Source organism: Thermobia domestica, chromosome 6, assembly GCF_964235325.1.
Source record: "Thermobia domestica chromosome 6, izTheDome1.hap1.1, whole genome shotgun sequence".
NCBI lineage: Eukaryota > Metazoa > Arthropoda > Insecta > Zygentoma > Lepismatidae > Thermobia > Thermobia domestica.
The window spans coordinates 80764685-80778121 of record NC_137459.1 but is presented as its reverse complement, the minus strand read 5'-3'; the positions used below and the strand labels follow the sequence as shown (position 1 = coordinate 80778121).

General features: G+C 35.5%; 1 protein-coding gene across 5 annotated transcripts in view; it reads right to left on the bottom strand.

Moving 5' to 3' along the window:
- The window catches only part of LOC145688072 (cell adhesion molecule Dscam1-like), a 1774182-nt gene that overhangs the window by 342005 nt on the left and 1418740 nt on the right, over positions 1 to 13437 (bottom strand). For all 5 annotated transcript variants that reach the window (XR_014131839.1, XR_014131838.1, XM_081761792.1 and 2 more), the window contains exon 13: positions 9937 to 10042. Coding sequence is in view for 3 of the 5 variants with exons in the window: in XM_081761792.1 (XP_081617918.1) it covers positions 9937 to 10042 (106 nt within the window). In the remaining 2 variants the exon portion in view is untranslated. The remainder of the gene's footprint in view (positions 1 to 9936; positions 10043 to 13437) is intronic.

Sequence of the window (13437 nt, the reverse complement as noted above, 5' to 3'; positions counted from 1 at the left end):
TCTGATGGGTTTTATTTGTATATAAAATAAGAAAGTTCCCTCTTCTAGGTGGGACGATGAAAAGAATCGATTTCATTATAGCGTTTATTCAACTTTTTTTTCACTATGTGCAAGGTGCACACTAACACCGTCAGCCTAAACATAGAATGTTAACTAGTAAAAAGTACAAAGTTCTTTCTAATGAGACAACAACACTACTACAAAACCCTCATTTTTATTTGGACAACCGTTATAAATAGAAACATGGGCAATTAGAAAAAAACTGAGGATTTTCCCCGTTCATTACTAAGGAAGCAGCTCTATAATGGAAATAAAATATATAAAATAATAGTAAATTATTATTACAAAAGCTTGAAAAGGTAGTAAGTGTAAATATATACTTTTAGTAAGCACGAAATGTATACAGAAAATAATTAGAATTTATCCTTGCCAGAACAGTGAAAAAATAATATTTTAAAACTGGGAAGAAACGAAATATAATAATAATAATAATAATAATAATAATAATAATAATAATAATAATAATAATAATAATAATAATAATAATAATAATAATAATAATACAATAAAAGAGTAATCACGATTTTCTACCTACCAATACAATTACACTCATGTTTATCTGTGAACAAAAAAAAAAAAAAAAAAAAGAAAGAAAGAAAAAAAGATAATCATATCTGTAAGCTAAAATATCATCAACAACGCAAAGGTCTCAGTTAATATTATAGAAACAGCAAGTTAAGTTTTTGAGGTCACAGCGTTATGTCTCTTGTAGTTACGAAATCTTCAATTTTCTGTCGACCACTTAATAACAATTTCCGCCGAGATAAGTTAACGAAATATTGGTATCAAATGTTGCAGGTTCATAAATCGACTAATTTAAAAATGAATAGTTCTTGGTTGTTTGATTAGATCAAAATTTGTCTTGAAAACTATTTTCACTGACCATTACTAAGTGTTTTGAAATGAAACAAAACAGCTTTTGGTTGGTAGAAAGTGAAAATGAAATGAAATCTTTGAGTTTTACGTTCCACGGTTATGCCGATGAGGCTAAAAGAGATGTTGATGATGAGTAATGAATGAAATGGTGGAATGAAGAAAGTGGGAGGAAACGGGAGAACCCCGAGGAAACCCATGCACACGGTGTTTGTCCACCACAAAGTTCACTTGGCGGGGGCTGGGTTGACAGAAGGTGATTCTTTGTTTTTAATATATTGGCGTACATATTATGTAATAGGAACAAGAGCGTTTACGGGTCGTTTTAAGTAAATGAAATTTTTGATTTTTGTCAGTAAACTTTTATTAGTTAAAAGAGTAAATGTGAAAAGGAACCTTCCATTATGGACGGGCCAAGCCTTCCTCCATTTCTACTCCTTTAGGTGCGATGTATAGCTAATGCATATTTCCTTGACTTCGGTACGTCTACTGAAGGTGACGTAGTATTAGACACAAACTACCTGTATCCCCTACATTTCCAAGCGTACCTCTTTTATAAAAGACAGTCGCTCATGAATCACTTTGTGACAAGAATGGACCAACAAATGACTCCCGTTCACACCAGGAATTACATCCCAGTTGTGTACGTAATAGTAAGCGATATTTAAGGAATTTGCAGGAGGAAAAAAAAGTGCATTCCACATGAGCGGACATACATCCAAACTCACTTCTTCTCAAGACATCCAAACTTGTCTCACAGAACGTAAAACTCCAAAATCTCGAACTTCTTCATTACTTATTTGTGTCATAATATTTTCTTTGCTCTTGTGATCACTCGAGAAGCACAAATTATATTTACAGACGTTGATACAATAAACATTTTAATGACAAAACAATACAAGGAACTCTAAGTGGAAAGGAAATTAAAGTCAAAGAGTCATTTGAAGTTTGCTAAATTGCAATCTACGGGAGTCTATAATGTGTTCTTCTTCCTATTGCAAGACAAAGTTTTGAGAATTAACAAAACATTGTACGAAACAATAAAGCTACAACTCTAACAAAGAGTACAATAGGACAATGTTTGTCATGGTAACAGTGTGCTTATTTGCCCCGCCACAAATCAAAAGAACAAAATACCTATGTAAGACAGTAAATAACACTCAGAAAGTACCGGATGATAACTTTGAAGTTGTGTGACAACAATAAAATCGGTTTGTCGACATCTCTAACTTGTTGAAATTAGTATAATGGAAACAAAGCTAAAAGTAGGAGGAGAATGACCCAAGGTTTGAATAGGCCGAGGTAAGTACAAATAGTTTTTTTTTTTTTTTTTCAGCAATGAAAATCTCAGACTTTCTCATATTCTATAGCATCGACGGATTGTTCCTAACTCATGATTTCTACATTTTAAATTTTTCCTCACTCAAGTACCAAGATCTTAACCTTAACAAGAATTGTAGGAATGATCCGAAAATGGATCAAAAGATTGCGATCTTGGCCAATAATTAGTTTCTGGATCATGGGCCACAAAAGTTTTGAACCGCCCCGAAATAGAGTTTTCGTATATTTTAGGGAATAAGCACATCATATTTAGTTAAGTGATAGTTTGGGTTTGGCTACACTATATGTCATTCTCGAGATATAAGGCATACAAGAACATTTTTGATTGAAATATATTGGATTTTTGGATCAGGAGCCACAAAATTTTTGAACGGACCCGAATTAAGATTTTGTATTTTATACGGAGTAAGCAATAATACTGAGTTAAGTGATAGTTTGGGCTTGGCTACACTATATTAAGTTCTCCAGATATAAGGCCTACAATAAAGTTTTTGATTGAATGAAATATATTGGATTTTTTTTTTTTTTATCAGGGAGCACAACATTTTTGAACAGCCCTAAATCGAGTTTTCCTATTTATTTTTTTCTTTACTGAATAAGAACATCATACTGAGCTTAAGTGGTAGTTTAGGTTTGGCTACGCTATATGTAGGTTTCGATATATATAAATCCTACAATAAAATTTTTGCCTGAAATATATTGGATCTTTTGATCCAAAAAAGTTGAAACTTTTTTTTTGGGGGGGGGGTTCGAACGAAAATTTTCAATTTTTTGATGCCGTAATGAGCCAGTGACAATTGAGAGAAGAAATTATTAGTAAAAAAAAATAATTTAGATGGGAAATAAAATCAAAAATAGAATACGTAATTAAGGAGAAAGTACATAGTGACTTCTGAATTAAGGTTTGAGATCAAATCCTAGAGAGTGTTAAACTGAATATGAAGTACGTACATATCGAAATTTACTATCCCACCGAAAATACGGATGTGAAAAATGAATCCAAGTTCTGATACATTTATCACTTTGTTAGGTCAAAAAAAGAGCAGATATCTGAAATGATGCCATTTTCTAATTTAAAAAAAAAAATCGGAAATTTTCACAATTTGCAACCGTGAATTTGGCTGCGTTGTTCCTTGTTCGATTCTAAATGGGAAAGCACAAAAATTATTATCACAATCATTCACTTTTATTGATCATCTTTCTCCCTTAATCTAAAGGGTATATGCATGTAACGTTAAACCAAAAAAAAAAAAAAAAAAAAAATAGAGCTTCTACTATATAAAATGTTTATATGCAGAATATATATATATATGTTGAACAATATTAGTTTTAGAACCCTCCGACAATTATACCGTTTCATGTCTGCCGCCGAGATTTCATATTCTTACTAACGACGGTTAGTAGGGCCTACTTTAAGAACATATGTATGCCATATCCAGATCCCGGATTGTTGGCTGAGAACGCTTACTTGTCACAGGGGAAGTGTGGGTTCTAATCTCACCCAAGAGCGAAAAGTTATTTTGGAATGTGAGATTCCAACTGTTTACGCTTAAGAATCATAATGGAAATATTTTTTTCCATTATGATTACACACACACACACTGTAAAAGTACATGATGAAGATAGTGAATCCTTCTCTTACTTATTATTTCTCTCCTTTGAATATAAATATGTTCTCTACCGATAACGAAAATATGTTCGTTCTCTGCAGATAACGAACATCCAGCATATGACGTGCAATTATGCTGTCGCGAATGGGAGGAGATCCTGCCTTGTTTCATGGTGTCACTAGAAACACCTTCCGTTCAAACACCACGAAAGTGTAGGTATCACTTTGCTTCTGAGTAAGAGTGGCGCACTAAAAGGAATTTGTTAAAAATAATGTAATTACTTTAATTGGTCATGCGAGTATGAGTTATAGAGAGGCAGGTGGATGATACGGCGCTCCTCATGCGACAGCGCATAGATGGTGGAAGCGTCACGATGAAACAGGGACTCTAAGACGTCAAAGAGAAACCAGAAGGCAAAAAGTTTCCTCTGCTGAGGACAACAGAGGAATTGCTCAATGTCGTCAGCAGGTTTTTATCTCTGCCTGACAGTTACAGAAGGAAGCCAATTTCCTAGACAATATTACGATAGAATTGTCTGACATAGATTAAAAGTCGTTTGTTTGAGGTAATATAGGGCAAACATTAAGGAGCGGCTGACAGTAGACGACATGATTGTCCGTTTGGCATTTGTACAGATAAATGTCTCACGAATGTGAGGGGAAGTCGTCTTCATAGACGAACAAATATATTCTAGTATATTCTAGTACAAGTATGCTGAAATGTGTTTACCGCCTACCTGGGGGGGCATGCCTCTCAATACGTACAGTTCAAGCGGGGCATGCGACAATCTAATCTTGGGCATGTATATGCAAGCCTCCAAACTTGGGTGGAATCTACAGGATTTCTGGCCATCTAAATGCCCACAAATATGTGGAACATCTCCACAAAACGCTTCCAGAGATAGACGCTCATGAAGGTCAAAGCATAATCTACTGGTAACAGGACAGTAGCTCATTATATAATTCAGATGTGATTCAGACATGGATGCAGAGCCAACCTGATGCCGAGATATTTTACTGGGTACCTCGTGGATCAGATCTGAACCCAGTTGAAAATATGTTACAGAAACCTTGCCGAACAATTCTCCACGAACATCTGACGAGTTATGGGAACGTGTTCAACATGCGTGGTCAATCTGTTCTACACGACGCTATATTTCTCGCCTGGAGGATTCAATGCCGTGGTGTATGACAGCTTTCTTAGAGTCCCAAGGAGACTTTACGCGTTATTAATAAATGTTCGGTTACACCTCAATCACCCTTCTCTAGGGCTACCTAATTCTTCTCACTTATAGGTAAAATTGCATCAAATAGCATACGCTACACCAGCGAGCGTCCGTGTCTCAGCGTATTCTGCTATAAGAAAATAATAACGTACGAGACCTGGTGGCCGAGCGGTATAACGCTCACTTGATAAACCGAACCAAATCGAAGCGATGGTTCGAATACTGCTAGAATATCTCTTTTTGTTATCACTAAGTATATTTGCATTACGCCTTTCTGCTATGTCTATCTCTCCATCTATTTAAACAATTATTAGTCTATGTTTATCTACAAACTCTACGTATATACTAGGTATGATAAAAAAGAACGGCGAATGATTTTATTACAATGTAATAAACTTACATAGAATATTAATAAATATTATTCAAAGTAATCCCCTCGGCTAGTGGTGCATTTATTCCAAAGTTGATTCCACAATTGGAATCACTTCTGGAAGTCTTCTTTCTTCAAGGTCTTCAACTGCACCGTCGTCACTCTCTGAATATCAAAAATGGTACCAAACCCTCTTCCTTTTAGCACGGTTCTGATTTTAGGGAAGAGCCAGAGTCACATGGTGCTACATATGAAGAGTACCGAGGATGTGGGAAGACAAGAATATTCTTTAGGCCACAAAATTATGTTCGGAAATCAAAAGTCGGGGAACAAATTTCGGGATCACTGTTCTTGTTTGGAAATTGGCCGTAAATTTTTTGCTCGGACCCATACGAGATCTTCAGTTCTTTGAAAATCTCTCGAGTAGTCTTTTACATGTTTGAACAAATCATTTGTGCCACGTTTTGCACGTTTTGATCTGTTTTTGACATCGGAGGACACCCTCATCCTTGCTCATCTTCAACCGACTCATTGCTGATTTCGAATCATTTATACCACTTGTAAACAGTCTTCAATGTCACCGTTTCGCCGCCATACACTGATTTTAACATTTTGTGAGCTTCTATGGCTCTTTTTTGCAGCTTACAAAACTTAAATTTGACTCGTTACTCGAAATCCATGATGCGCGACTAACATTCTTAACATGACCTCACTGTTCTGCCTCTGGAAATCAGTCGACATGTCAGAACTCGTTTAAACTCAACATCGGCTGTTCCACAGGTTCGGGCTACCGCGTTTACTATTTGAAATGATTAAAACTTCTTCAGTAGACGGAGTTATGTAAATATATTCCCATTACTTCTTGATAACAAAATAATATATATATGTTGGATATAAAGAGCACTCAAAATATACATGGAACGTAAATTATTTAGTTTTTATATTAGTTGCTTATGATAATATTTTGTATATCATTTTTAATATATTTTGTTCGTTCAATAATGATGGGCACTCCTCTCTATAACTGGTGCCAAGTAGCAGTTTGAAATGTTTGTTGATGTATGCATTAAGATATACTATAGTACTATCAAACCCCACTAAATGGGTTTGTTTCTTTCCGTAGGTAGCACATTGTAGCAGCAGTTGTTCCAACTTGCCAGAACGCTGATGGACAGCAAAAATACTACATGGATACAGACACACATGGGCAACGGTGGAGGGTGTGGTTTCTCTGAAGGGAAAGAGTGAATACTTCAGACATCCACAACATATTATTAGCCGTATGTGGTGAGACAGCACCAAGTCGCAGATCCGTGTTTCGTTGGGTATCCGAATTCAAAGAAGGCAAATACAGTGCTGCAAAAACCAAAAGCACTGGGAGTCCTGCTACTGCACGCAGACCAAGCAATGCCGCGCGAGTGAATGATTTGATAATGGAGCACAGGAAAATCACGTTTGATGAACTAGAGAAAGAAGCAGGTCTATCACGGGGTTCCCTCTACACTATCATTCATGAGGATTTGAAGCTGCACAAGGTGTGTGCACAATGGGTGCCTCATGACCTCACCGTTGCACAAAAACAAAAGCGTGTGGAGATTAGCCAGCAGTTGACGCAACAGTACAGTGAAAATCCGACCGAGTTATCTGAGCGTCTGGTCACCGTCGACGAAACTTGGTTCCTCTACGAGACTCCAGAAAAGAAACGCCAGTCTATGGAATGGAGGCATACTGGAAACCCTCGTCCCAAGAAGGCACGGATGGGACTATTCGTGCGGAAACAAATGGCAACCGTTTTCTGGGATCAGGAAGGGATACTGGTAGTGGAATAAAGAGGCATGACGAACTGTTTAGAAATGAACGAAATATATATTCTTACAGCTATAGAAAAGAGAAGTAACTCGATATTTGTCCATTTCAAACCACAATCTTAATTGATTAATGATCTATTTGAAGAAAATGTGGGAAGATGAGTGAAATGAGAAATATCTAGATGATATCAATCGCAAATGCGAGAGAAAGTTTAGAACAATCACACTACTCATGAACTAAAGAGTTTAGATCAGAAGAAGAGCATAGTCACAACAACTAAACGAGTTGAATAAAGTAAACAATCATTGGATATTGTTTCTACTGATTTACTACTAAATTTTAAATTGAGATCCAGTGTTAATGTTGGAGCATGATCCTGCATTGCTCAGAAATTTGGTATTTAAATTTTCATTGTGTGAAGGCTGTAGACCATGCACACTTAGTCTAGATGAATTATAAAAGTGAATATAATAGGAAATGCATGTATAATTCTAAACATGGGAAAATAAAATGAGGACTATTAGATCTGTCTGACATTCTAATTGGTGCTGGTGTCCCTTATTGTTATAATAGAACATAGCTAAGCTAACAGATGTGTTGTTTGATGTGGAGGTAACAGCAGAATTTATGAGTCGGGAAAAAATTGTACTCAGCACTGATTTCAGATAGGGTTATTGGTGACGATAACCACATTTCTCGTATCACTGTTTGAACAAGACTCCCTGAATTTCTCACTCGTCAGCCCTGGAACCCTCTTCTCTTGTATCAATGGCCTGATGTTAATCTCCCACTTAATTTCAGAATTGCTTCCAAGATTTATGTTTACAATAATACAGCTTTATTCTCCGATTCAGCAAAGTCTTACGTACCGAAACTTCTTTCCTAGTTTTTTTTTTTTTTTTTTTGTCTTGTTTGTGAAGAATCCATGTATATTTGTTTGAGTTTCCTTATTTGTCAAGAGTTTATGTGACTGACCTGCTGCACCAGTGAATGATCACTATTTGATTTTAAACTTAAAAATAAGACAATTTTACAAACTATCTTAAGTATACCAAATAAATAAATATTTCCTGGACTAGTTTTTTGGTATCATGTTACAGTATAATTTAATTCCTTTGCATTGCTTTCTTACATAATGACGCATTACGTTGTGTCGTTTTTCGTGGGGGAATAATAGATAAATTGCCTCCACGGTAGGATATTTTAGAAATAGGTTTTATTTGTTGTTTTCCGCAGATAGCTAAGCTGTTTCTTCGGTAATGGTTACTAGAAATCAGGAGCTTTTATAAGATCTATATAATGTAGTCGTGATTCACCACTTACCTGTTTATAGAAAAGATGAGTGGAAAAGCCAGAAATGAGTGGATGGTCGAAAAGTTATTAATTTATTTATACTGTTTTAGGCCGAGAAGGATGATGAGAAAACTGTTAGTTAAAAGGAAATCAATGCGCATTGTATAATAGGAATGTTTGAAAATGAAATTAAATCTTTGAGTTTTACGTCCCACGGTTATGCCGGTTAGGCTAAAGGAGACGGTGGTGATGAGTAATGAATGAAATGGTGGAATGAAGAAAGTGGGAGGAAACGGGAGAACCCCGAGAAAACCCAGACACATGGTGTTTGTAGGAATGTTTGAGTCAAATATGTGCGAAAAACAATTACTCGTTCAGAAGATTAAAATAACGGTAGTCAAGGAATAACACATACCAACAAAATGTGAAGAGAATATAAAAGAGTGTACAGCAGAACCATGAAGAGGGAACAAATGTAAGTTGCAAGAAACAGGAATTGATGATGTGTGCAGAGTTCGGTAATAAATTGTGTTCGGAGTACCTAGAGATGGTACTTAAAAGTTGGAAAATATATAAGAGAATATGCGTCAGAGCACGTCTGAGCAGTGAAATGCAGGATGTGGTACGAAATACGGGAATTGAGTGATTATGAAAAAAAAAAAAAAATAGTGCAGACTCTGATGAAAGGAAAATTGTATGTTAATATCAGCCTAAGATACACATTGCAGGCACTGAGAAAGATTAAAAACATCTGATACATAAACACAAAAATGTCATTTCTTTTAATATAACACATTATATTTTAAGCAAAGTTTGTAACTAAACGAGATACTGAACAAGGGTTGAAAAGAACGGGAAATGATCTTCAAAAAGAACTGAAGAAAAGAAAGAAAAGAAAAAGATCTACTGCAAAATGTAATTAGATTTTAATTTTCAAACATACAAGTGCGCATATTTCGCTTTATATGACGCTTTTGTCCTCAACCAAGTAAGATACACTTTTTTTTTTTTTAAAGAAAGAGAAACTTTCTATTTATGTGCTCGCTGAAGCGAGTGAGAAGATTGAATTTGGAGAACAAAGACGAAATAAGCGCCTTCTCCGCATTATAAATTAGAAAATACTCTTTCCCTTTTGTTGTGGTATTACGTAGAATAATGTTGAAGTGTTAAATTCTGCGAACTTGTTATGATCTCGAAGTCTTCGTAAAGGCCTCGAAGCAATATCCATATTAGATTCACATTTTTGATTTGTCAACGACACTGAAAATGAGCTGAAGATAATGGAATTTAAAATGCCTGCAATCAAGGATTTCTTTTTTTCTTTTTTTTCGGAAAGATTGAAGTCAATTTCTTACCTCCTAATTTCAGCTGTGCAGTTCCTTGGGCGGTCTCTTCGTCGTTAGATACAACACATTGATACATTCCTTTGTCTTCTCGCTGAACAGATTCTATTTTCAGCACCTGCAAAGAACAACAAAGAGGATACGTTATTTTCCGAGGTTAGCACCCTTAATGAAGAAGGAATTTTAGTTACTATATTAAAATCAATAATCATGTTTGGAAGCATACATTCTTAACACATTAGAATATAAAGTAAATATGTATTACATTTTGTCAAGTGTACTTATATTTGTTTAAGAAAATAACGGTTCTTCGATAGAAAGTAGAAGGAAACATTCATTAAAAGTAACATACGATAAGGTTCTTTTCTCAGAATTCTGAAGAAGATTTAACAAACTATGAAAGAACTAGAAAGCTGTTTCTTGTATTTTAACATTTTATACAACTTTTATATTTTTGAATGCTTCAAGGTAAACAATATTAAAATGTTATAATGTAGTTAAAGACAAAAGCAATGATCATTGGAACCAAGCAATCTGTAGAAGTTATAGGACCAGAAGGAAAGGAAGTAGATCTGATGGCCAGTTTCATTCCTAACAAGTATAATTAGTGAGCACATGAATTGCAAACATGAAATAAGAAACAAGGATACAAATGAAGAAATAAACAGTTAGAAAGAAAACAAATATACTTTGTGAATCTTAAAGTAAATAATTAAAAAAAAAACTCATCAAACGTTTCTTGTTGATTATTGTGCTCTATAGGGCAGAAAAATGCACATTACTTCAAAAGATGATTAAATAATATAAATTTTCCAAATATAGATTTGAAGAAGGATAGACGAAATAGCTGGGTCAGCCAATGACGAAGTGCTATGAATATTAAGAGAGAAAACAACAAAATAAGAACTGTTTAAAGATAGAAAAAATAGTAATTTCCCAGGACATTGACAGGAAAATATATTCTGACAGGTCAGATGAAATATAAACTAACAAGCTTGAACATATGACCACCTACTCAGAATCTGATGTGTCTACCTTTGGCTTGCAGAGCACCAGTAATGCGGTTTCGAATGAAGCAATGATACATTGGTAGATGGTTGGAGACACTGAAAATTTCAAGAAAATTTTAGATGAAAACAAGGTATCACAACATACGGTTTCCACTTAAGAAAATAAAATTGAATTCGAAATGGAGGATATCAAGACGGAGTCCATCAACATCGCATGTCCAAAACGTTTTCTCTCACATGTACTACTAACATATAGTGTTACTTTTGCAATTATTTTAAAATCCTGCCTTTTATTTGCATGTTTCCACACTTTTGGACCACCCTACACTTTGTATAAATACACCACTTTTCAAGCCCATACCATGAAAGGGAGCGGCTATTGGAAAAGAAAACCACCCAGAAAGTTAAAAACATCTATTTTTAGCGATGTTATAGTCAAGAAAATGTAGATGCTGCGTCTCATGAACCTGGAAGGGAAGGGTGTTGGGAAGAACGTGGTTGATAGACATATAAAATTATATAATATACTTGAAATCAGTTGTTGGGTTAGTGCATGTGCAAATAGGAATTGACAGATACGTTGCAATAGAGTAGAGTGTCTTGTGTTTAACTGAATAGAATGGCATGTATTTGTTATAATGTTGAAGTAATTGCTTGGATCAGTAGCGGAGCTGTAGGGGAACCTCGGGAGCTCAGACCTTCCTACTCGAGAGTTTGGCCCCCAGTGTCTTCCATTCTCAGCAGTGGTCACGTTCCTACTACTTATTGAAAAACGTAGTACAGGTCGATAAATATTCTATCAAACATACGGAGCTATTTTTAATGCAATAATGAATACCAGTATTCCCAAAAAAGTAACATTTGAGTTTACTACTAGAAATAAATAAATAAATAAATAAATAAATAAAAGATATTGGAATATAATAGTTGTTGTAAAGTTATATCATGATCTGTTTATTTCTATATACAGCATATTTATAAATTCGGTGACAAACTCCAGGAAATGGTTTCTTATATGTTATATCAAATGATAGAGAAAACAATGTACAAACAAACGTCCCCTTTCAGAGTTATAAACAGCGGAAAGTGAAAAATAAGACTTTCAAACTGTAGAACTAGTCGCCAACGATTCAATAAATTAAACTGAAACTATATACTGTATCTAAGTATCCACATTTCAGAATGATCCGGTACAAACGGAACAAATATCCAATTTAGCACTTAAAATATACAGGGTGTTCATTTATTATGTAGCCAAAATCTGCTGGTAAAATACCTCATACCTAACAATCAAATGTCCATATAAACATATGGCAAAAAAATGCGTTGTTTCAAAGTTATGAGATGCCGAAATCGAGAAAATTGTAACTTCGAGGTGTAACGGTGCCATCACATTCCATCAGTTCTCATCAGTTATATCAATATGATTCTATATGAAATCTTTAAAAGTATATACCTAGCTGAAAGTCCTGAACGGTTTGTAACTCCCAAGAAATTCGCCTTCGATGTTGATGGTGTGAACATTTGTGATCACTGTGTCGCGTCATTTTTCATTTGGTGTTCATGGTGCAAGTTAATGGTTTGTTTTGAACATTTCGTGAATGTCGATGATGTACATTTTGTGAAGTGTGTTACATATATCCCATAGAAGGTTGATCTTTGCACCTCCCGGACACGTATTTTCTATCGCCCTCCTGATGCACGTGGTGAGCCATTAGCAGCTAATACTTTTCCTGTCATCATTGTTCACACTACACTTTCAAATGAGCCTTACTAGAGATTGCACTTCCGACCTCGCACTCAAGGGGTTCCTTGTCAATAACTTACTTGAACTACTATTACTAATTTTACTTGCTTCCCTCGTTTAACTGGCTTTTACAATCACCTAGAACGACAGGGACACACATAAACACAGAAACATCGAGGACAGTTAAAATCACAAAGGCTCTCCCACCGGGAATCGAACCCGTAACCCCGTACACCAAAGGCGCACGTGCTAGCCACTAGACCAGCGAGAAGGGCTACCGCTGAGCCTCCGCGGTCCCTCGGATCGTAATCCACAATGCTGATGGTCCAATAGAATACACTCAGTGGTGGCAAGGTTCCTCGTAAGGTGAGCTCGATTCAAAATCGGTCCTAAATAATTCGAACAACTTTACGGAACCTACTTAAACCAACACAACAGAAGATGAACACAGAACGTTCGAAGACAGTTTAGAATGCCCATGGGACTCGAACACAGGACGATTTTTTCTTCGTAGTCCGCAGAAGAACACCCGGATCACTAGGATATTGCTGATAACACCACTGAGCCAACATGCCCCAATTGACTATATCAATTAATTCGACAAATAATTCAAGATATAATGCAAAAGTAACAACGCAAGAAGGGTTCAGAATCATTCTAATAAAAAATACAGGAAATATTTTTTTTCAATACATTTTTGAGTTTTGTATTCTGGGAAGATTGCGAGTATCTAATTACAAGCATAAGTGAAAATGA